Source organism: Rissa tridactyla, chromosome 3 (genome assembly GCF_028500815.1).
Source record: "Rissa tridactyla isolate bRisTri1 chromosome 3, bRisTri1.patW.cur.20221130, whole genome shotgun sequence".
In the NCBI taxonomy this organism is placed as follows: domain Eukaryota; kingdom Metazoa; phylum Chordata; class Aves; order Charadriiformes; family Laridae; genus Rissa; species Rissa tridactyla.
Genome location: NC_071468.1, coordinates 94676222 through 94701374, shown reverse-complemented (window position 1 = coordinate 94701374; position 25153 = coordinate 94676222). Strand labels below are relative to the sequence as shown.

The 25153-nt window shown below is 38.2% G+C and overlaps 1 protein-coding gene across 10 annotated transcripts in view; it reads left to right on the top strand.

Annotated features, from left to right (window-relative positions):
• COL19A1 (collagen type XIX alpha 1 chain) overlaps nucleotides 1-25153 on the top strand; it is a 214129-nt gene that overhangs the window by 171588 nt on the left and 17388 nt on the right. For all 10 annotated transcript variants that reach the window (XM_054195884.1, XM_054195882.1, XM_054195883.1 and 7 more), the window contains 15 exons: nucleotides 1623-1664; nucleotides 2783-2836; nucleotides 3682-3735; nucleotides 6832-6885; nucleotides 7833-7886; nucleotides 9377-9421; nucleotides 10043-10093; nucleotides 10178-10222; nucleotides 11096-11122; nucleotides 14125-14178; nucleotides 17111-17155; nucleotides 19353-19397; nucleotides 19506-19568; nucleotides 22299-22334; nucleotides 22486-22530. In XM_054195884.1, coding sequence (XP_054051859.1) covers nucleotides 1623-1664; nucleotides 2783-2836; nucleotides 3682-3735; nucleotides 6832-6885; nucleotides 7833-7886; nucleotides 9377-9421; nucleotides 10043-10093; nucleotides 10178-10222; nucleotides 11096-11122; nucleotides 14125-14178; nucleotides 17111-17155; nucleotides 19353-19397; nucleotides 19506-19568; nucleotides 22299-22334; nucleotides 22486-22530 — 714 coding nt within the window. The remainder of the gene's footprint in view (nucleotides 1-1622; nucleotides 1665-2782; nucleotides 2837-3681; nucleotides 3736-6831; nucleotides 6886-7832; nucleotides 7887-9376; nucleotides 9422-10042; nucleotides 10094-10177; nucleotides 10223-11095; nucleotides 11123-14124; nucleotides 14179-17110; nucleotides 17156-19352; nucleotides 19398-19505; nucleotides 19569-22298; nucleotides 22335-22485; nucleotides 22531-25153) is intronic.

The window sequence follows — 25153 nt, the reverse complement described above, 5'->3', positions numbered from 1 at the left end:
AGAATTAAGGCCATTTTAACATTTCACAAGCCCAGCGTATATCATACGCTTATTCAGAGTTGAGCATACGCAGCTATGATTCCACAGTACGTGTGCAGTTCGGCTGGCCTTGCTGTAGGTGCAGGGTAGATGAACGGTGTGGCACCAAGGCAGTAGGCTTGCTCTCATACCTGGTGTGCCCTTGCAGCTGAATCTTCGGACCCTTTCACACTGAGGGTTTGGGGGCCTGTACTATAAAATGGTATTGCAGCTAAAAGAACATTAGAAAAGAGGAGAGATTGGGGAAGTTACACTTTTGTAGTCCAGCAGAAAAACCAAGAGGTGACATGGTAATACTCTGCCTCTAAGTAAAATGTTGTCACAAGGACAAGGATGAGAAGTCAGGCCATGTAGGGATGTGGTGGTTGTTTTTAAAGCTTGTTACAGGTCCTTAAGATCAGATGACGCCATCTACATACAGTTTACCTTTGTGCAGAGGACGGTCTTCATACCATTCATAGTTACATCCTTAAGTGGTGTTAGGTGGCTATGTCTCACCCTAGAAAACTTCTCAGTGCGCTTTAAAAGGTGGTGAGGCTATGCTGTAAATGGTGTACTCCTGCTTACACTTACAGTTAAGTATGTTCAGCAGTGCTGCTCTTGAGCTGGTATTTGACACCCATTGCAACCAACTGACGGTTTTTCTAATATGTTACGAAAGTGCTTGCATTTCCTTTTTCTTCTTGAAGATGGAAATTATTGAAACAGACTGGAAAAAAACGGTAACAGTTTTCTAATGTGCCTAATTTTATAGCATGCCCAGGGCTATTTTGGCTTTAGCAATTGCAAGAAGAAGAAATGAGCATTGGTAATTGAAGAGTCTGTTTATGAGTGAAGCTGATGATAACCCATTCAAGGAGTTTTTACAGGGAGTCTTTAAATATAAGTTTAATGGCAGCACTTAGAAATCTGAGACATACTGCAGTATAGTGTAAACCTATTGATTGAGCTTTAAATGGGTTAGCTTTAGTATTGGTAGCAATTTAGTGGTGGCACGACAGAGTTTTGCACTAATTCTTAACATTTAAAGGCAGGACAAAATACTATATATGTTGCCTATGTTGCTGCAGCTGGATCATTTCCCATATCTGAGCTAATTTATTGAAGTTTGCTTTGGCATCTCCACAATTCATGCTACAGTTCACAATAGAGTCAAAGCCTAGAAGAAGGCAGAAGCAAACAGAGTTTGGATAATCAAGTGAGAATAGTCTGTGAGAATTTCCAATAGTGATAAGTTGCTGCTGGTATGCTGCAAAAACAAAAATTAATGATATGATGATGATTATTGTTAAATTGAAATTTACTATGTTCTGGAGTTATTGTGTTGTCATAGTTTAAGCAACTTCATTGAAATGATAATGAAGAATTACATTATTAAGTTGGATAGACAGCGATATTTAGCACTTAAGAACTATATTTGAAATCCTGATTTTTATTTTGAGTTTTTATTAAAAAATAGCTTCAACCAGTGTATATGTAATCAGCTATATGTGTAACCATACAAACTTTAGAAGCAATAAGAACTCATCGGAATCAGTAGTGTTGTGTGAAACATTAACTGCAGCTGCCCTTTTTAATTTCAGATTGCACTGCCACTTGTGGGAGACATGGGTGCTATACTGAAGGTAAACATTTTCAGAGATTGAATATCTTTGTTCATTATAAACATGCTTTTCAAACCAAAATATGCACTTGGAAGTTTCTATAGGTTCAATTCTGATCTACTTGGCTAGCCTAAAATAATTTTGAGATTTTTGTTGAGTTGCGTTTGTTTTGTTTTGTTTTTTTAAATACTCAAGAAATGTATTTTATAGGAATTTTGCAAAATAGTGTTTGAACAGTATGTGAGGTAGTAGCCAGCAAGTGCCCGTTCAGTACCTCCAGTCCACAGTGTGAATTGTTACAAGTATACCCCATTCTCCACTTTACTTTCTGGTATTGATATTGGTGATATACGAAATGGGGAAAATATTCTAGAATTTCTAAGGTATTATTTTGAAAAATAATAAAATTTGAAGTGATCTGCCATATTCCAAAATGAAAAGTGTACTCGGGAGGATTTCTATATGAAAAGTGCACATCGTTTCTGAGGAGAGAGATTATCCTATTCTACTGTCCTTTAATAATACATGTACTTAGGGTTTATTGACTATCTCATTCCCAAATTTTATTTCTTTTAGGTCTGTTTTTGGGCTTTTCCCTGATTTTTTCTGTTCGTAGTTGTATTTTCTTTCTCCTGTATGTGCAGTTCTACCCCTTTGTCAATTCTCTCTTACTCATTCTTTATGCTTCATTCTTCATCTCTCTCTTCTGTAAGTTTTTAATTTAGCTGGAAATTATCTCTCTCTACAAAGCAGGAATCATTTCCTTTAAAATAGCTGTAGATTTGAAGCTGGTGAGAGTAACAAGTAGCCTTCATCTCTACTTAATTCTTGAAAGGAAGATGGTCTGCTCAAACCTAAAGACATGTGTGTCTGGGACTATCCAAAATGAGTCTTCTCAAAATAAAGGTAAAAATTTGTTAGCACGGTTTGAGTGGAGTCTGTGAGAGATGAGGAAGGAAACAAGGAAGGATTTCTGAGCAAATATTTTGTGTAGAAGAGAGAAGGGACTGAAGAGTAGACTTTGGCGTAAAATGAAGGGATGGTCACAAAGGCAGGAAAGAAGTGATCTGCATAGATCAGACCTTCTGCCCATGCCACAAAATGGTTATTTATCACTTTGCTTTGTGTCTGTTCCTTAGGGTGATCCTGGCACAAGAGGTCCTCCAGGCATCCCTGGTAGAGAAGGGCCAAAGGTAAGTTTTGAAGAGAGTACTTTACATTGCTTCATTGCTTGTTAAAAGCCCAGATGCTTACATCTGTCAGTCTTGACTTTTTTTTGTCTGATCCCTATCCTTGTAGCATCTAAGCAGCCTAAAGCTTCAAAAAATGCTTATGGTTCAGCCCTCTTCCTCTGTCAGTTTGCCTTTCCTCTCAGGAAAATGAGCAAAATAGCCTGAGCTGAGTCCTAAGGTGGGATAGCTCTTCCGTGTCTTGCGTCCATTAAAGCCAGCTCAGATTTGACTGTCCAATAGTACGTGGCCATCTATAGGCTTATTTTAGGTGAGTCAGTTACGCAAGAGTCCCACGGTGAAGAAGGAAACTTGCCATATCTCCCTCAAGTGTGCAGCAGCTGGGCCACCCTGTGCCTTTGCACCTTGGTCCCATGGGAGTAACGCAGCCATTTCCCTGGGACTTGAAGTTTCATTGATGTCCATCAGAATTCTCCTGCATTGTAATTGGATTGAATGCCACGTGGTTTGGCATACAGATAATCCCCTATAGTTGAGCATAATCCCATGAATGTATTCTTTCTCCATTTGGACAAGCATTTAAGCTCTTTGGTATTGATCAAATGTCTTCGTCAAGCCTTTTGGAGAGTTTGCCTACTGGGTAAAAAACATTTCCTTTCACCTCGATGGGAGGTATATTTTAAAGCTTTCAGGTAGTATTGTGCCTTTTTTTTCTGTTTTAGGCACTGTTGCTGTAAGGGCTTCATGTTATTCACGCTATTAAATGTTGGGTCACAAAATGCCCTGCAGAACATGAAACTCATTGTTCTCTAATAGAAAGTATTTGTTTGAATGTTACGTTTTCATAGGGAAGCAAAGGTGAACGTGGATTTCCTGGGCTTGCTGGAGAGAAGGGTGATGAGGTAAATTACTTCATTTCTATAGTGGTTGCATTCTTATCTGAGCCTGAATAAAGATCTAGACCAAGAATGAAATGCACAGAATATTATTCAGTTCTTTAAAACTGCTGAGATAGTAATGTATTGCTATAAATAGCCCTGAATTCTGATTTTTCAACAAGATTAAATGCTATTACTCCATTAAATAACATCTATTTAATTTTTGTCTGAGAATTTTTGCTCAGTTGTGTATTTTAAAGCAGCACATACATTTAAATGCTAATTTTTAAGAGTATAGGATACAGTAATAAGTAGGCAAATGCCCAATATTTTCAGAAAATACTTCATGTTTTATAACATATTTGCTTTCATTGCATTACTTCCACTTTAGAATTCACTTTCAAAAACATTGCATTAGGCAAATACTCTGATGGGAATGGTCATAGCAACAATTACTATTAAGTGGAAACTGGAAAATGTTTGAAGAGACTGAATTTAAAATATTTACTGTATTTTGCATCATATACTGCATTCTTAGTTATTTTTGTGTCATTAGGAAGGAGGAAAAAAAGCCATGTGACTGGTTTTGCCAAATCCAAAATAGCTGCTGTAGCTTTCATTTTAAATTGAAGTATTTGCAGTTAACACTTCAAGAGCAATCTCTGTCCAAAAAAAAAAAAATCACCAAAGCAGAAGCTATTAAGCAAATGAATCTGAGTAAAGAAATTAATTTCCTAGTGACCTTAGCCAAGTGAAGGAATTAAAATAAGTAGTCTGTTACATAATATTTGGGGAACACTTTGAAATTTCAAAATACTTTACTGGCACTGTTACATACTTATTATTCTCTTGTAATTTGGGAGTGCTGGCTACAAGAGAAAGCACCTGGAAAATACAAAAGGAATTTAGAGCTTATTGCTTGAGGGTTTTGTAATTCTTTATGGCTGTTTTACATTTCTTTGGAGCTAAGGCCATAATATAGTAAGAATTTTCCAACAGTAGTAGAATGAGAATAATTTTCAAGAAAATCTGTGTTCATCAGGATCCTTGGCTTCCAAAAGCAAAGTTATATAAGGGGAAAGAAAAAAAAAAAAAAAGATGCAGCAGAAGCATTAGATGTGTATTCCTGCTACTGCTTTGCCCCAGAATTTAACAGATCGTCAGACTGAAGTATCATGCTTTTTTTCCCTTCTTGTTTTCACATGATCTGTAGAGCTCGTTGTGTCTTTGCTTCTTAAAAGCAAGTGCCTCCTGAGCTTGGATTTAAAATATATACCTGAAAATGATGCGGCAGCCATAAGCGAAGACCAAGCAGAATTTTACGTAAAAAATAAATGGGAAACTAACACATTCTTCGTGTGCCCTATAAGGGTATGTCTATAGTTCAACCCTGAAGCATTAATAAAACAGTTTCAACAATTCAGATACTATTTAACTACTGAGAATCCAGTGAGATATTAGAAGCAATTAAGAAGGCAATAAGGGAAAGGCAAAGCCTGTAACTGGCAGTCAGGTTTTTTTCAAAGGACTCCAGAGTAAGTTGATTCTAATTTTTTTATTGATTCAGGAGGGTGCTGTGCTGTATTAGTAAGTTAGCGATTCACATGCTTGATCACTGTTTGATAGCTGGTTAGCTGTCTTAGCTCTGATATTCTCAGTCTTTGGCAGCAGCTTTTGACTGTGACATGAGGGTGCAAGTGAATTATTTTCAGAAACATGTATGAAAGAGTTCACAAAGTTTAAAAGTAACTTTTTTTACAAATTTACAAATTTGAAAAGAATGCATTTATTTTCATTTTTGTGATTTGGTTAGCATGGGAACGGAAAGAGAGATTGAGAAGACCATCTAAAGCTCTTTGAAATATGCTTCTTGACTTTCATGTACTTTTGAATAGCCCTTTAATCTTTGTTGAAGCTTAGTTCTCTTTCTTTTTAAAACCTTACTTTTTTCAGGGGAGGGTTTTTCCTAACATCAGTAGTAAGAATTACAGAAAATGACTTCATATTCATTTTCTGGGTGACTGTACCATCAGAGTAAAGTAATTCAAAATAGCAGAGAACACATTAGCAGTTGGATTGCCACTCTGAAAAGCTGCAGAGGTGGATCAACGCCCTCTGTGTGTAGGAGCAAGAAAGGGAAATCAATGTCTCTCTCCATCTCCACATCTTTCCTCATTTATTTCTGTCTGAACGTTTTTCCCTTAGTCTCTCCCTGAGAGCCCCTATTTTAGGCCTCCTTCCTGACCTCTGTGGTTTTTCTAGACTAGCCCCTTAGCTGTGCCTCCTTAAACACTGCATTTAACATGAGAAATAAGCCTTTTCTGAGGTGATTCCTCTTGTCAAAGGATAGGCACCCTGTGCAGATGAAATCAGTCAATGCTGGGAGGCACCTGTTTCCCTTGGTGGAATATAGGGGGAACTGAGAGCGATTAACTCTCTTTGGTACAGGACTTTTACATGTCTAATATTGCACCTAAGCCTGGTGCGGCAGGGGAAAGGCTTCAGGGACATGCAGGCTTGTCTCAAACTCTACCTGTATGCACTGTAGTAAGTTGCACACCTTTATGTTCAGTAAGTGGATACCAGAATCCATTGATCTCCAGGCAATGAAATAGAGTAAGAGCAGGAAGCTGGGTCATGAAAGACTATGAAAAATGTCATTTTCCATTATCAAAAAAGCAAAATCTATAAATCAGGCAGAAAGCATCGTTGCATTTAGGTAGCATCGGGTAACATTGAGAAGTCTGAGTCAATGTCTTCTCACCAGCAAAAAAACCTTTTAGTGATAGAAAATAGAAAATTAATCTCTAAGGAAAAGCCAGATGTCCTGCTCTTATCTGCACAACTAAAGACAAAAAGATACACAGGACATAAGCTAACAATGTGAAACGTTGAAGGACAAGTGTTGTTTATTAGTCAAGCAAGAAGTTGCCTCTAACCTTGTTCAATGATAATCTCTTCCCTGCGTGGTGGGGTTTTTTTTATTCTTAAAAATAATGCCAACCTTTTAGATGAAAATGTGCTTTAATATAGTTATAATGCTGCTGGACATGCAAAACGCAAGTAGTTTTTGAAGTATAAGTGGGAGAGGAAATAGATATATGCTCTTTTAATTTCCAGGGCCTTCAAGGTGCTCCTGGGCTGCCCGGCATACCAGGACCCAGTGGACCATCTGTAAGTGTGTGGTATCACCTGCGATCTCTGCAGAGGCTGCTATAACTAACTAGTCAAACTTCATGTTCTTAGTTTCTTGTCCTTTCTTTCGGCTTTTAGGAGAGTAATACTAAAATCTTACCCGTACTGGCTCTAATAAAAGAAACTATGTTGTGAGTTGATGTTACTGAAAATACTGTCATAGTCTGGGCTCAAAGTTTATGTAACTTAAACGGGTTTGAAGTTTTGGCATCACTAGAGACTCTGTAAGGTTACATGACTTATGATGTGCAAACTTGCAGTTAATTATGTATTTGTACCCAAGTTACAGTAATGATGTTAGTAATAAAAATCTAAAAATAATTCCAGCTAGGCATTCTGAAAACATTTAATGCTGAAACCAAGTAATCACTTGGTTTCACAATAAAAAAAAAAAAGTAAGAGAATAAGCTGAGAATATTTAAAGTCACTGAAAAATATAATTAAAAATGTTGGTATTTCTGGGAAAGCTCCTCTTGGAAATTTTTTTAAATGTTATTTCTACATACTAGTTGGGAACACATTAGTTTGTATAATCATTATTCATTCATAGGTTGCTGACAGTACTAATGCTTCCCTTCTTTCAAAAATTGTAACACATTTAGGAAGTTTAATGTGGAATATGTAAATTGGCTTTTTAGCAGTAAAGCATCATTCTTAGCAGTATCAAGAGGTGCCGGTTCAGGTCGGTGCATTTAGTCTGCCAAGGTGCAAATGCAAGTGCAAACACAAGTTTTACCCTTCAAAGGGCTTATCAGAAGGACACAGCTGTGGTATCAAACAGGAGAGAAATATTTAAACCTGGAGGAGAAGCCTAATTAGGTTTAAATGACCTTCAAAAAGTACAAGTTTTCAAAACTATGCTGCAATGCAAAAATACTGGGTTTCTTTGTTTCTTAACTAATATAAACCAATACTGTGTTGTGCAGGGTGTCACAGGAAGACCTGGACATCCCGGTCCAGCAGGGTCAAAAGGCGAAAAGGTATTCCTCCTTTTCAGTCGTGGTAAAGATCTGTGAAGGTTTTGCAGGCTCATTATGCTCCCATGTTTTTGTTTTGGTTTGTTTTTAACATAGAGTGCAAACAACAACTTGATGTACATTTTGAAAGTACTTTTCCCAAACAATGCCGTACATATGGGCTGATATTTTGAAGCATAGTCCTTGCGGTGTATGTAAGTTGCCGAGAATGTTCTCTAAGTATGACATATTATATAAAATTAAGGAAAGTGAAAATACATTTCTGAAATAGCATATAACTAGTTACTACTTACTCTGTTTCTCATTCTTTCACCACTATTTTAGTCGAAAGTAATTGAATACTTTAAAAGTGGTTCGTAACTACTGAAAGTTATTGAGTATAAGTTATTCTGCGAAAATATATAGTCTTCCTTGATACTTAATTTACACTGTTATAGCACCGCTTTTTATCAATGTTTTTTGTGCTCTTTTATCTGGCACTCGGTATTATCCATTATAACTTAAGAGGTCAAATTCATTTCTTGGGCACCTCAGATCAGTGAAATACAGCAGACACAAACTTAATTTGCTGCAAAATACTTTCTGGGACAAGTTCTCCATTTTGTTTATGAGTACACTTTTCTGAAGTGTTTTTTGGTTTCGCTTTTTTTTAGCCGTAGCCTGGAGTTTTCCAGGCATAGCGCTGCCACATCAATGTATGTGATCCTACTAGTACTCTACAAAACCTTGACTCTCGCATGATTAAGAAAGGAAACTATTTTGTAAAGCTCGTAAATGGAAATTATTTCAGTATGAAATTTGATTGAGAGCTGTCTCCTTGCAGACCATAATAGCAAAAATTTACCACACTTACTTCCTTTTTATCTAACCGAATGCAAAACACAAGTCTTTGTTAGTTCCTTGTTTACAATTCACACGCAGGTAGGAATGAGAAGCCATTGCTCTATAGCTACAGATACAGGTAACCACAGGTGAATATTTTGCAGTAAAAGCCAAAAAGGTCTTCATTGTATCTCTTCTTAAAGAAGATCTTCATTTTTTTTCATTGTGTTTCTAAATAAACTGAACTTCTGAAACTACAGCTTTTCTTTATTTACCTGTGAATGATCAAGTGCGGATTGGCTTTTGCAAAATAATATACAAAGCGTAAAATGAATGTTAACTTTTTATCTGCCAGTTGCTTAGAAATTGGTATTAACAGCTCTTCTTTTCTGAAGTGTTTCACAGCCCAGGTTACCAATACTGTATTGCCACAAGGATGTTACTACACATAAAGCATCAAGTAACTAACAAAATAAAAAACTAGTATAAAGTAATGGTTAATAACTTGCCTAAAGCTTAAGCAGGAGCTGGGCATGAGAATTTATTCCGGATATTACCTGCTTATATTGCCTGTATCTCGTTTTTATTGTCATTACGGTCATCATAGCTTAGGTATGGAATAGTTCTGTATGTTAGAGTAAATGAGTTATATTAATTTCTTGCTGTACTAGGGTAGTGAAGGTTCTCCTGGGAAACCTGGACCACCTGGGCCTCCGGTGAGACATTTTGTTTTATCTTTTGAATGTTATATTAAGAACAATATACCTGTGAGTAAAATGTAATGTAATATAAAAAACTGACTATCAATCTAATACGTATTAATAGTGCAGGAAGATAACAATGTATTTTTTGCAAAAGGTTTCTGTATTCCTTTTTTTCCTTCTGATTCATTGCTGAGTATATTCAGGTCACTAAAGCCATCTTTATAAACTTGCCAAATGAGTTAATCTTGGTGTCCAGTGTTATTAGAGTAATTTAGACAGGTTGGGTACCCGAGATCAGGGAACCTAGGGAAAGTCCATGGAGCTCACTGGATTCCAAATTAACCGGAATAGTACCTAAGACAAAATTAATTCTGGAGGATTATAATAATAATAAACATCAAAATGTAATGTACACAGAGATTTACACGTTTCTGGTTTCTTAATTTAAAAAAAAGTGCCAAGCTGCATTGGTATGTATCTTACATTCTTACTGAGATGTCTGGAATCTTTGAAAAATTAATCAAGAACAAAAATGATACCATAGCTTTGCTGAGGTATGGAGCTTGACTAGGGCAAGAGTTCTGCCTTTATGATTCATAGTTATGACACTTACTTGGTTTTTACGTTTTAAAGGGTGTGCCTTACAATGAAAGAAATGGAATGAGCAGCTTATATAAACTCCAGGTATTTCTCTTTAATGCTTTGTTGGGTGTTTTTCAATCAACACCTAATTTTGGCCCAACTCATCTTTTAAACTTGCTGTTACAGGGAGGTGTGAGTGTCGCTAGTTATCCAGGTCCACCAGGACCTCCAGTAAGTATTAACAGAAACATAATTTCTAATAGTTAATTAACATTGTAACAGAAGGGTTGCTTAGTTGCATGCAGTTTTGGTAAGTGGCATGGAATTTGATTTTATGTGTGAAAGATAGTAAAAAATAGGGATATGATTGGTATGTAGTAAATTATAAAGTATGATTTTATGTGTTTATCAAGCATTTTAGCCCATTTTGGAGAGTGGTTTATTTTGATTTAAGTATTTCACCCTAGCAAGTAAGGCTGCAAAAAGGGTACATAAACAGGTATTGGAATATTAAAATGTGTAATATAGTATTTATAGTTAGTGATGGCATAGTTTTGTAATGGATTAAATTGGGTGCCGGAAATGAGAAGCTCATGAATTCTGATTTCAGTTCTGTCTCTGATTCACTGCCTGTAGCTACAGTGCAGGAAAAAAAGTGTAAAACGAAGCATTATATAGTGTGTCTTCCACACTGCAGAATGGAGATCCAACACCTTTCAACCGGACACTATTGGTCTGTGGGTCTTCCTTCTTGTTAGCATCATAGGCAAGTTTTAAGATGTTTGTCATTTTGGTAACCACATAAAAATGTTATCACCATCAGTGAGGACTTTGTCCTTACATTCTGTGCTGTTTGTAGTCACGGTCTCGCACCAGACTGCAGAGCTGTCTTTCTCTGTATTCTGGAACAGCAAAGCAAGAAGCAAATATTACTGAGATTTTATATTAAATTGATCATCTGAGGGGGCTGGCCTTAAGACTGATTCTAAATGCACTGCGTAATCAAAGTATACTCAAAATGCAGTAAAACGAAAAAAAAAAATCATCTTATTGTGTTACTCCATTATTTTTTCAAATGCTTTTCCACTCTTCATTTCTTTGCAGGGTCCAAAAGGAGATCCTGGCACAGCGGTATGTATGTATTTTTTGGTCATGATAGAGAATTCCCCAAGTAGCTCAACACATGATCCTAGTCACAAGGGTGGAAGAGTCCATTAACGCTCTTTCGCAGGTAGCTTACCTCCTGCAGAATCAGTACATCTGAAAAAGCCTTTTTAAATGCCAGGCTTGTGAATTTTGCAATTTCTGGTAAACAGTTCTAAGTGATAATACGATGAATGACTAAACATAGTATTAACTGTTTGTGGATTCATCTCTGCCGAGCTATCCCTGGATATATCTAATAGAGAATGTGAAATAAAGGTAGAAAATACCTCGAGAGCTTTTAGATTGTTCTCAACATTACATTTGAAAGTGATGAGGGAGAAAGGACAATGTGCTACATCATGCTAGCTAGTGAAAACCAGAATTTGATGGATTTTTTGGAAATGGCATGACAGTTAGTTACAGTATGATCACATTGCTTCTGGTGAGCAAGATGATGATGATCATGGGAGCCACTATATCTACGCAGTTTGACGTTCAAAAGCAGATCTGTTTAACTTTTTGATTTTTTTTTTTCATTTAGGCATGGTGTTATGTCCTTTACATGTGATCTGTCTTTAAAAATTATGAGGAGGGGAAGAATAACTAGTGGAAGAACATTGAGCAATTGCACAGGGCTAGCCACCATCAGAATGTAGATCCAAATCCTGTCTGAGTGTACATTTTTCACAAAGTCCTTGACATGTGATGTAACTTGCCTTTATAACAGAGAAACTATATTTTTCATTAGCTTGTGATTTTTCACTGCAGTTCCTAACCTTGAAGGTAGCAAATATGAAACTTAACAGGTATTGTATTTTGATGACTGGACGTCAGTGAAAATATTTAAAAAATAATAGTAAAATTTGAGTATTGAGGGTTTTGCCCAAAAAGTATGATGGTATCAAATGTCATTTTAAATAGATATAGTTTTAAAAAATGGATAGGTGTTTTCACAGCAGTTAAAATTTTAATGCATTCATGTACTTCTTTTTGAAGTGTAAGGAATGTCACATAACTGCATAATGATAGTTAACAGAGCTATATCACTGCCAGGCAGGGAAACAGGTACTGCACCTTCACGGTCAGCGTGGTAGAGCTGTGTCCAGCAGACCCCTTGGGAACTTCAGGCAGTATGACTGAATCAGGATGACTGCCATGGGTCAGCTAATGGAAACTGATGAGAAGAGTTTGCTGATAAAAACAGTAGAAACTGAGCTAGTTAGGAAAGAAAATTGTGCCCAGTTGGACTGCGTTCCCCATGATCTCTTGATGAATTTTCTACTTGATAAATATCAGGAAACCCTGAAAAATATTGGAGAGATCATTTTTGAAACAAAATCATGTCCCTTCCAGCAAAGTAAAGAACAGCTATGTCTGCTACTTGATGAAACAAATTTACTACTTCAGAGAAATGCTTACAGAGTTCCTTAACACATTCAGGTGTTCATTCAACACCAAGAAAATGACGCTTGACCTCTCCAGCTGCTGTCCTCTCTTCAAATTGTTCGTTTGGGGCAAAATAAATAAGGACATGGCTCAACAAACATCTTGGATGCCTGGTAGTAAAAAATTAGGTCAGACCACAACACGTAGACTGTTTAAATGTCACTAAAGACTGGCCTTGTTTGAACACATCACGCCACAGTATTTGGAAGAAGATGAGTATCTTCTCCTGTTGAAGGGTTCTTGTCTTCTGACTTCGGTCCATGTCATGGAGTCTTTCTCTTCAGTATCAGTGTGAAACCACTGAGAAACGTCTCTACTCATGAAAGCAGCATGCCAGTACCATTTAATTGTATCTTTTTTCGTACCAGTGCAGGCACAGTATCTACACAAAAATAGCAGCAGAATTTAGTGCAGCTAGCCCAGGTTAACCCAGCCAAGACAAAAATGGTATGGGAAGGCAGCATTTTTAAGAGCTGGCTAGGACTTCATCTATCATGAAGGTACATAATCTCCACTTAACCAGCCTTTGCAGGGCCTCGGGTCATGTTTGATTCTTACCAAGTGTTAGCGGAGAGCCAGGTACGTGAAAAACTGAACTTTGATCTATGAACAAATGTCATAACTGTGCTCCTCAAGGACAGTAAGAAACCCAAAACAGAACCCCTCAGCACTCACAGCAAAACATGGAGTTGTGAGAGAGTTTCCTAAAACAGTTGATTAATCTATTTTCAAAAAAAGTCACAAAGCTGCTTTTTTTTTGTTTCACCATAACGCCCAGAAGCTGAATATGTCTTTCTGTACCAGCATGCACTTCCTACTCAGGAAGCACCATCTCCCAAACAGAGTTTAGGTGTGGAAAGTGAGAACTGACAGAGACTTCATGAAATTCAGACAGGAATTTTCTGTGGCTTTGGATTTAACTGAGAATTGCTGAAATACTGGGATTTTTGGCCGCAGTTTAAATCTCTGTGGTAAATTATTGATTTTCTTTGAAAAAAAAGAAAAAAAAATTAAAAGGGCCTCCCCAGTCTACACATTAAACTGATTTCTTCAGTGGAATGTGTTTCTGGTTTTCTTTCAAAACTTGAAGACCTACACAGGGACCTAGTCTGTGCGTGTCTTGCTGCACAGTAACCTTTCTTTAGAGAACAGAGCACAGAATTGCTTGGAGGTTGGTTCTCTGGTTGACAGTGTGTGCTTACACCTTGGGGCTTTACCACCTGGAGGTGCTTCAGAGCTGACCTTGGCTTGCAAGAACAATGGAGGGGAATCTTCTGGACTGCATTCTTCATCAAAATTATAAACGTTGATCCAAATATCGACACAGTGCCTCTGGGAAAAGCTTGGGCGTAACAAAATCTCTCTCTTTATGCCTCTGCAAAAACAGGGCATAACAAAATCTGTTGACCTAATAACTGGTTAGCTGTTTCACCAATCCCAAGTTAAATAATCTGCTGTTGCTTACTGTTCAACATTTCTCATGTAGAGTACAGAAATTCTAATGTATGCAATGCTTTTTAATTAAAAAAAAAAAAAATCAGGGAGACCCAGGACCGATGGGATTACCAGGACTGGAAGGACTACCAGGGGAAAAGGTAGGACTCTTAAAAAGAACTCATGGCTTCTTAGTGGTAACTATCTGCAGCTAAATGTTTTCTATAACCTTGTTTGGTTGTTTTTTCTGGTAAGATAATGATTCTGTGTGAAAAACATTTGCATATTTATCTGTATTTCCTCTTTTTGCTTTACTGTGGATCTAAATCCTTATACTCACCCAACATAAAATTTCGTTTTCCGCAGCTGGAAAATTGTGTGTAGGAGGTCTTGTAATATTTTGTTTTCCTAACTTGATAAAATACTACTATATACTATATTGTATTTAGTATATACTATATATAACTATATTACTTGATAGTAATATAGTTAACATGTTCCTAAGTATGGTCACTAGTTCTTGTTCTCTATTGGACATCATCTTATGCTTACAGTCTGTCCGTCTTGTTCTAAGACTTACGGCATAGCTACAGGGCTAAAGAGAAATTTGTACCAATTAGTCTGGACCTTGTGCATGCAAGAATTCCATACTAAAAAAAAAAGACTATTTCAGATGAGTGTAAAAATATAGAAAAGAGCAGAAAAAGAGGAAGAGACTGATTCCCTACAGTGCCTCTTGTATTGCATCCTGCTCCAAAGTGTGCAAAAATCTATTTTCTTGGACTGTTGCTCATTATTCTAAAAAAGGCCCCTTGTTTCTGTTTTGCTTTTCTTGCACTTCATACTGCATGTATTATGGCACCATAGCACATCCCGAACGGTATCATATTCTCCAGCTCCTTCCTGTAGTTGAAGTCTGCATTCCAGTGCTAGGAAATGATCCTTTCCTTCAGCTTCCTTTCACTTACTAGTTGTGGAGGCTGATATGAATTTAGAGAAAAACTTGTCATGAAATGCTAAAAATGTCAATATTTTGGTATTCATTTCTAAATACGGCAAAGTACAAAAAAAATAAGCAGAGAAATGAAAAAATCTTTAACCGTGTTTTCTGTCAGTGAAGAAAGATTGATTTTGTCCATATCAGCTAAATTTAGGAAGAAAAAAGAGGTGGGTTTTTTTAAATGGAATATTTATTCAGCTTTCTGAATTACGTGTTATTCAATGACTTCATACAAGAATAGTTTGCTGAAACTATTTTTTCGTCAAAAAGCAAAGTAAATGAAAAGTTTCTCTCTCAGTATCGCTGTGCATTACTCCTACTTGTGCAGAGAGTGGGGAGTGACAAGACCTAAGGTAGGTGTCTATACTAGGTGTTTAAATTATGTGAGATGATTCTTGCTCTGGAAGACTACAATTTACAAGCAATTAAAGACTAGCCTGATTTCAGAATGAACAAACAGACGGAGATATTACAGGTCTGACTGAGACAAAGTGGGGACAAGAATTAAATAAAGGGAGTAAGCAATGGAGCAAATCGTATAAACAAGTTAAGTGAGTGTTTGGCCCTTTCCCAAAGTAAAAATATCCTTTCCTTAACTAAATTTGGTCAAAATTCCACATTTCTAGTGCAAATAAATGAACAGAATCCCAGAGTCTGCCTGCCAGTCCCAACAGTATAGTGCATGCTGGTTTTTAATTTAGAGCTATTAGGTACATCTGTGTAGCAGAATGCCATCTTCCACAGACAATGTTGGCTGTAATTTCTTGGTAATTTCATGAAGTTTGCTTAAGAACTTTGTGTCCTCAGGGTAAAATGTCCCTTCCCTCAGCTGTATTGACACAGTGGTTTGTGGACCCGTGCTGAAAGGACCAGAATAACCCTTAAAAGAAAAAAAGTTGCAAGGGAGGTGTTAGGAATTTCTGACTTCGCTGTCATAGCCAGGATATAGGGAAAACACCACAACCCAAGTTCTGGGTCCAGAATAACCACAGGAGCAGAGTGCAGCGCTCCAGCCAATATGGCCTGCTAGAGATCCTCAGTGCTCAAGTGTTCCTGAGGTGCACGTTGTGTTCCTCACTGAGGGGTGAACTTGCATTAAGTGACTTCTCTTAGCCTCCAGCATTATCATTGCGCTACCTGAACAAAGTGATGAGAACAAGACAAATCGGCGTTAGGCATAAGAACAGAAACCAGAAACCCCAACATCTCCTGGGGCTCTTCTGCACAACAGAACGTGGCTGTAGCTGTCTTGGCGGAGCTTTTGCAAAACAGCTCCAGGTAACATAAACTCATCTCACAAAAATATCCTCCTGTTGGTATGGCTCTAACTGTGCCGGGGCTTTTCTTACATGATTATAGAAACTAGGAGCTTGATTTTTTTTCTTACCTTTTTGACCAACATTATGCTAGCAGAGTGCGGTGTTACAGACAATACGTGTCAGTGGTGGGTCAGGGCAAATCTCCCTGTGTAGTTTTACCGCTGGTGAGCTCCACCTGTCTGCTTTGGGTTATGGTCCTCTCAAGAGAGAAAGACAAATTTGTGCCCGTAACTCAACAGCCCCAGCCCAAAAGCCATTGTCTTAGCCTATAGCATAGATGCTAAAAGGAGAAACTTTGCCCTGAAAGGACCATGGCACAAGCAAATCGAGGATGCAGACTTGCAGCAGATGGATGACTGGATGGCAGGAAGGCAAAAACTTCTTTGAAAGATGCATCTTAAATATGATGATATGACAGTGAATTACCCTACGTGAATTTTGGTCATTGTCATGACTGCAAATGATAACTATTTGAAAAGCTACAGATAAGTCAGGGACTTTCCATCCCTTTTCAAGGAAGGTCTCAAGCAAAGTAAAAGGGATGGCATGGAAATTATGACATTATACAAGAGAACCTAAACAAAGGATTTAAGTTACTTGCTCAAGTCTGTAAAATGAGTCAGTGGCAGAGCTAAATATTAGCATTTAGCAGAGCCTGGCTCTTGTCCTCATTTTCAGTTCGCTGAATAATCCTTCCTCAGGTTTTAATGGGAATTCACAAACAAATTTCTGGTTTGAGTGTTACCATTTAAGTATAGATTTATTATTTTTCAGGGTGACCGTGGACCAGCTGGCATACCAGGAGTAGCAGGGACACCGGTACGTAGATTCATTAAAGAAAACTCAGTTTGGTAGAAGCTGCAAAAACAGGTCAAGCAAGGTGCTGAGCTGTAATCTCAATCACTGTTTGTGGAATGCCAGCGTTTGGCTAATGTTTTATAGGCAGGTATGAAAATGATGTGTTTTTCCTAAAGAGATTAGAGTTTTAATACCACTGAGGGTTCACATTGTTATTAAAATGACAGGAGGGACTGGTGTGAATACACGACAAAGCTGGAATTTGAAGCTGCATATGCTTAGTTAAGAAAGCATATGAGATTCTTCTCATTGCCTCAGTTTAATATAGATAAAGACATTTTCTGTGTTCCTGGGCATGCACAAGTTTCTGAGTGTCTTGCTATCACAAAGAAAAATTATCAACGTTAGTTATTGCAATCCACGAGGGTCTGCATATCAAGTCGATCAAACATTTGCTTTAGGGGAATGCTATGTCAGCTATTTACATACGGTATTCAGAGAAGTTTCTGAAAGTCATCCCAAAACTTTGTTGTAGGTGAAAGTAAATGTAACTAATGATAAATTGAAATGACAATTATTCATTTGTGTTCTTAAAGGAAATGAAGACAACTTTTCTTTAGCTTGCATTCACAGTTTAATAAAAAAGTTTATCCATATTTCAGGACGCAATATGGCGTTATTTATATGCAAATACATTTATTATTAAATTTGGGCAGCTACCAATCCATTCAGGAGCTGTTTTTAAATTATAAATATGTGCTTCATGAAATATAGAGAAGTTTGTGTCTATGCAGTCCCATTTCCATTAGCCACTGATTTAGTTTATTTACTGTGAGTTCCAAGAGAGAACATCGGCTTAAATAGCTTAATTTAGTTAAGTTCTCCTAAAACAAGGTAAAATTGCACTTTTAAGGGGAAAAGAGAAGTAGTTCTCTGAGTTTTGAAACCCATGTAGGAGTTTCAAAGTTTGTTGCTCTGAAATATATTTCACGCTGTGAATCAATAATGCAGTAGCCGGTTAGAATGATCACAATTGTCCATTCCATGTGTATTTCCCATAGGATATGTTCCAAGTCTTATTCTTTCTGCTGTCAGTTCTAGCTGGATATGAAATATTTAATGGGTTCCCTTCATCGCTGATGGAGTTGCTTTCTGTTGATTACATTTCATTCTAATAAAATTCACTGAAATAAATTATTTGCTTTAACATTATATGCTGAGCAGTTTTAATTAACAAATTAATAGAGGTATGAGAGACAATATTTTCAGTAGTCTAGAAGAGTTCTTGAAATATATCCACATATCGTGCTGGAAGAGAATTTGTCCTCCGTGCCTGGCATTATTCCCTAGTGATTCTGTGATTCAGTAGATTGAGTAGTCGACCCTTTTTCCCATTTGGGAATACAAACCTCGCATTTTAGCTTTGGCTTTTTGCTGAGTGGAATTATCAGGGAAGTTGGGACTGAGATTCTGCAAGAATTGCAACCAGTGCCTATTTCCTCAGCACAAATCTTCAGTCCTGTTGGTCCTGAAGTGGTCACTGGTGTTGATGTGTTTGATCCTTCACTTGTACAAGTGAGCTGAGGATCTCGTCTAGGGAGATTTCAGGGAAACATAGAGTCAGGGTAATAGATTCTCGCCTGGGGCTGAACCAGATAGGTTGTTAAAAGCAAGGCATCATTTTAAAAAATGAAGACATTTAAAATCACCATCTAAATGATGAGATGAGAAAGGATTGTGAATTCTGGCAGGCTGAACATAAAATGAGAATAAAAGTGGCCGAAAAAGAGCATGGAGAAAATTTGCAAAATACGTTAAGTCAGTAATAAACCCACTTTTAAAATAATCAGAACAAAGAAGTACCTGAGGGGAAAAAAATATCTTAATTTCACATATACAGTGATAAATTTTGATCTGACGGACTTCTCAAGAAGGAAATCATGATGTTGTAAAAGAAAATTTCATGAAAACATTATCCCAGTATTCAGGAAGGATAAAGAAGACCAAGTGATTGAGTTATATTGTACACAAGAGCCAGGTTAACATGGCACAAATATTAAAAAAATCTGGTAAAATATTTTATTTTCCTCTCTTAAAGCATTAATTGAGCTGTAACATGAATATTTCACTCAAATATATATCCTCTCTTATTTTTGACCTAAGAGAAATTATGTTTTTCTTCCTAGTAATTTGAATTTGTAATGTTCTCTTTTTGCAGGGAAAACCGGGATCTCCTGGGTCCCCAGGGATGCCAGGGGAGCCTGTAAGTATAGATTTGAATTCTGGACTCCTAAGATAATACACAAATATTTCAAACACCGAATGCAAGATTTTACATGCGGATTTACACGTGTGTCTTCTTCTTTCTTAGGGTGAAAGAGGACCTATAGGAGATATAGGCTTCCCCGGGCCAGAAGGGCCACAAGGAAAACCAGTAAGCAATTTTGTACTGAATGTATATGTTCATTACAAAAGGATGCATCTTAGTTTATCAGGAGTTACAAAAGAAATGAGAATACATCCTTCTTTGTGTAAGGCTGGCAACATCTGAAAAACCTAGCGCTACAGTGCTGAGTATTGACCATGCAGTCAAGAATCCCTGGTGTTGTGTTGTTTTAATAGTTAATGTTACTGAGATGTTACCTTTAAAGGCCTTATGAGGGTCCTTTGGATCCAGTTGACATAAAGGATCCTCTTGTATTTTTTCAGAAGGAGAATATTAACCCAGAGACTCAACATAGTCTATAAAGGATGGGGTGACAAAATGCATTTGTGGTTTCAGTTTAGATAGAGAAGTGTGTGCTTCATGACTCTGAATAAACTTCGTAACTGTTCTGTATACAGGTGATGCAATGCTGCTGCTGAAGCATTTATTGTTCACTTAGGATATTTCTAATCTGACCTCTTTATTTAATAAAATTGTGACAGGAGTGTAGTCAGCACTGTTTGAGCTGGTTTAAAATAACCTAGTTTATATTCCACAAGTCGTTCAGCTAGGGTAGCGCAGAACTCATTATCTCCCCCTGAGCTCGGTGTTTCGGGGACAAGCGTGAGAAGCAAACCATTTCGGCTTGTTTAGCACGTCTCCACATTGCGCTTTTGTCTTGAAAGAAGACACAATTTCTGTCACTTCAGCAGCAAATTGGCCCAAGGTGCCTAATCTGTGCAAAAGCCCACTTTGCAGTATGAAAGGGAAGGAAATATTCCTGGTGTCTTTGCTTATGCAGATCCTTCTTTCTCACTCAGCGAAACAGCAGTGAGTTTGCTGCATGTGCAGATTCACGTATATCCTAGTAAATTAATCAGTGCCAGAGCATTAATCTTGCAGTTATCTGGTGTTGTGCAATTGTTAATGCACTCTCTGACGTTATTTTGGCCCATGCCAACTTGCGCTCTCTGAGACAATGCCACATTCCAGTTCTGGGGGATAATGTGGGCCTGGAACGGTTTCTAGGAGATGGTATGAATGTAACCACCCTCTTTTGGGAAGGAAAAGGCCCAGGAGGCTGAAGCTGTGCCACGCCACAGGTCCTAAGGACCAAGGAACGAATCTGGCTACTCACTAGTAAGGCATAGTCTCTGTAACAGCAGAGGGCTAATAGGGCATCAGTGCTAATATCTAGAATAAGAGCAGTCTCTTTTATGGTTGTATAATGACTAGCTGGCACTGGAAAAGTGCACGTACAGGTCCATATTCCACATGCTTGCGGAATTCCCATATACCTTGTCATTTAAAGTTACATGCTCATTAAAGCTGATGCACATCTTGATGACGAAGATTTTTTTAAATTTTTTTTCTTTTTGCACTGCTCTCAGCTCAAATGTAATGTGCTTGCAGTTCAATATGGCCCTGAGCTTTCCCATGCTTCAAGACTATTTGTCTACCTAGAATTTAATAAAGCTTTTGACACCGTTTCACACAGCATTCTCCTGGAGAAACTGGCTGCTCATGGTTTGGATGGGCATACACTTCACTGGGTTAAAAACTGGCTGGATGTCCAGTCCCAAAGAGTTGTGGTAAATGGAGTTAAATACAGTTGGCGGCCAGTCACAAGTGGTGTTCCTCAGGGCTCAGTATTGGCGCCTGTTCTTTTTAATATCTTTATCAATGGCCTGGGCGAGGGGATCGAGTGCACCCTCAGTAAGTTTGCAGATGACACCAAGTTGGGCGGGAGTGTTGATCTGCTTGAGGGTAGGAAGGTTCTACAGAGGGATCTGGCCGGGCTGGATCAATGGACCAAGGCCAATGGTATGAGGTTCAACAAGGCCAAGTGCACTTGGGTCACAACAACCCCATGCAGCGCTACAGGGTTGGGGAAGAGTGGCTGGAAAGCTGCCTGTCAGAAAAGGAACTGGGGGTGTTCGTTGACAGCTGGCTGAAAATGAGGTGGTCAAGCAGGCAACAATATCCTGGCTTGTATCAGAAATAGCGTGGCCAGCAGGACTAGGGAAGCGATTGCTCCCCTGTACTTGGCACTGGTGAGGCCGCATCCTGAAAACTGTGTTCAGTTTTGGGCCCCTCACTACAAGAAAGACATTGAGGTGCTGGAGCATGTCCAGAGAAGGGCAGTGAAGCTGGTGAGGGGTCTGGAGAACAAGTCTTACGAGGAGCAGCTGAGGGAGCTGGGGTTGTTCAGCCTGGAGAAAAGGAGGCTGAGGGGAGACCTTATCGCGCTCTACAACTGACTGAAAGGAGGTTGTAGCCAGGTGGGAGTTGGTCTCTTCTCCCAAGTAACAGAAGAATAGGACAAGAGGAAATGGCCTCAAGTTGTGCCAGGGGAGGTTTAGGATGGATATTAGGAAAAATTCCTTCACTGAAAGGGTTGTCAAGCATTGGAACAGGCTGCCCAGGGAAGTGGTTGAATCACCATCCCTGGAGGTATCTAAAAGATGGGTAGATGTAGTGCTGAGGGACATGGTTTAGTGGTAACTTGGCAGTGTTATGTTTATGGTTGGACTTGATGATATTAAAGGTCTTTTCCAACCAAAACAATTCCATGATTCTGTTTGTGAGTATTTCAATATTTTAACCACACAAACTACTGCCTCCGCAGCTTCAGAGTAGGTACTGATACCAGCACTAAACTTTGAGCTTTACCCTTTATATTTTTAAAATGCTTATACATAACCATAATTATTTAAAAGATGTTTTTTTTTCTTGTAGGGAATCAATGGAAAAGATGGATTGCCAGGTCCTCCGGTAGGAAAACATGCTTTTGCATACTCCTAGTGTATTTTATTCTTCACAGATTCTATAGCTGTTAATCCTAGGCAGCTGCTTTCAGCTCTGATAACAGATGAATATACAACAAAGCCTTTAAGTTTATCTCTTTTCCAAAAAAATTTTTCAGGGTGCTGTGGGGAGACCAGGAGATCGAGGGCCCAAAGGAGAACGTGTAAGTCCCTTGTTTTAATAACTTTTTTCCTTTCACTGAGCATCTAAGCACCTCATTAGCGCGTAATTTACCAGCAAAACCAAGAAATTAATTTTCTGTGAACTTTAAGCACTCTCTTAGACAACTAAGAGGTTTAGTCTTAGACACCACTTGATGGAATTAGAATTGAATTGGCTTCTGCATTTAGAGGAAAAATGCATTTTATAGACTTTCTAACACAGTTGGCCCCGACAGTGTAAATTGATCAATCAGATGAAAATTAGAAAGTAGCTAATCCTGTTGTGATTCTATCAGACTTTGCAGGAGCTATAAAGCTTTCCTGGGAGCTTTGTATGTCACAAACACAAATCATGTTTTGTATAAAACAAGCTTGTTACACTTAGGCAGCAGGAATGCCAGTGCAATACCTTACTGCTTGCCAAAACATTTAGACAGTTCTGTTCCTGGTAATGAGATCATGGTGGGCAGGAATCATTACAGGAGGTGAGAGGTGATCATTATTTTGCTAGAGCGAAGAAAATCCTAGTGCATCCCCTGCTTCTCTTATAACTTTATTAAAGCCCTGATGTCCTAATACGATTGATACCATATTTATTTGATGAATCAGAAAAGCACCTCCCTGTGCAATCTGGAAAAGGAAATGCCGCTTTATGACACTGAGGAGACGTGAGGTTTTCACCGTTATTATAATAATTGTCCCTTACAGGAATTAACAGTTTGCAATGTTCTGTTCCTGCCTTTAAGGGCACAAACAAAATGTAAGAACTTTCTTATTGTACCGCCTACGGTGTACTGCATTACATCAGCCTTGACCTTCTTAGTGACAACCTGTTGGAATTCCCTGTGCGCATACAACCAGAGGAGGAGGCTGGACCTGAAAGTGCATGACCTTGAAACATACTGGTGCCACCTAAAGCTACATCCTTGAAAGAGTTTACCAGGTTTTGGCAACGCTGTTTGCAACTGGCCAGACTACGCAGCACCAGAGAAATTAAGTAGAGCTGAACTACGTGTTTTGCTGAGGAGCTGGGATTCATTTACCCCAGTCTGTACCTTTTAGCAGGGAGGAAAATGTTGAAAAAGTCTGTGAGAGACAGAAAGCCTTAGGTCTCTTCAGCAGAGTGCAATTTGGGAGGTTTTAGGCTAAAAGAAGAGAGTGTATTCATTGCAATCTCATTGGTGACATACATACACACATGTACGTGTAGCTATAGATGTAAATATGGATATATACTTGCTCTCTGAGAGGTCACAGATGCCTGAATCTGCTCCCACTTCTGGAATCACTGGCAAACATGTCATGATCTGGCGCTCTCTGTACAGGGTTAAAAAAAAAAAAGTATAAGTACATGCATATAAAGAAATATGTAGATACATGTTAAAAAATAAATCAACTTCCAAAAGTATTTTTGTCTCAAGTGATAATCAAAATCTCTCACAAACTTTTAAAATAGGAAAGTTATAAATACACCCAATGCAGTATCTGAATACAGTTTTCAGAAAGCTGTCAGTTGTTCCTTACAGTTCTGCAGGAAAAGAAAAGGTTTGTTGATAACGAGGGAAGATCTGCCTAAGAAATAACAATGAAATACACAGCAGAAGTCTGCATCTCAGATAAGAGATCAGTGGGGGAGCTGAAGTTGGATTTGTGGTTTTTTTTTCCTCTGGATCAGGTATTACAGCCCTGCATCTGTGAGAGAGATTGCAATGATTACTGAAAATAACACAAAGTCAGGCTTTTCTTGCAGCCGTTATTATTATTGCTACACAGCGTACTCCTTCAGTTCAAGAGCAGCTGTTGCAGTTAAGAGAAGCATCAAAATTGGAAGGGGTAGAACAAAACTCTTGAGGTTTTCATGTCTAATATAAGTATATCCTTGTAGAATCCATTTTTAAGAAGGAAGAGGTCACCTGGGCTGAAATAATCTTATACATCCTTTGAGTAAAAAAACAGTACTGTTACTGCTGTATAAACTGAGTGACAAACCAATTGAAGACGTGTGGTTTATACTAATCAGAAATACTCTTTTCAAGTCATTTCAGCAACAGGTTAAAGTACTGGCGGCTGGCTCATTTATTGCTATTATTTGCGTACCTTGGTCACAGACTGGGAGCCCACTGGACAAGAGCATGTAGAAACACAGGCAAAACAATTGCTCCTTCTGCACATAATTTAGTACGAGATTAAATGCAAGACAGAGGAGAACACTAGAAAGGCGGAGGACTGAATAAGTCAGCACAGCAGGCAGAGATCGCAAAACATGAATGTCCTACTCTGGTTTTTATACAATCCGTAGTGAAGGAGAGTTGAAAGAGGAATCTGGAGGGAGGTACGACCTATTTTTATGAATTTTTACAAGGCGCTTCTTCCAAACACAAAGAAAACACTGAAGGCAGTTAAAAAATGCTTGTTTGAAAAGTGGCTGTAGTATTTGATCTGCCTCCTGCACGTTGACAGCCTGTAAAATGGGAATCATTTAGAAGAGAAGCAGTTCCAGGATCAGCTTCACACTGCCATAGTGCCATGATGCTTAGAAGTGTTTCATAGAGAAACCTGCCCTTTTCTTTATTTCTGGTAGAATAGCTATCCATACCTACTCTGCAGGGTTACAAACCTGAGAAA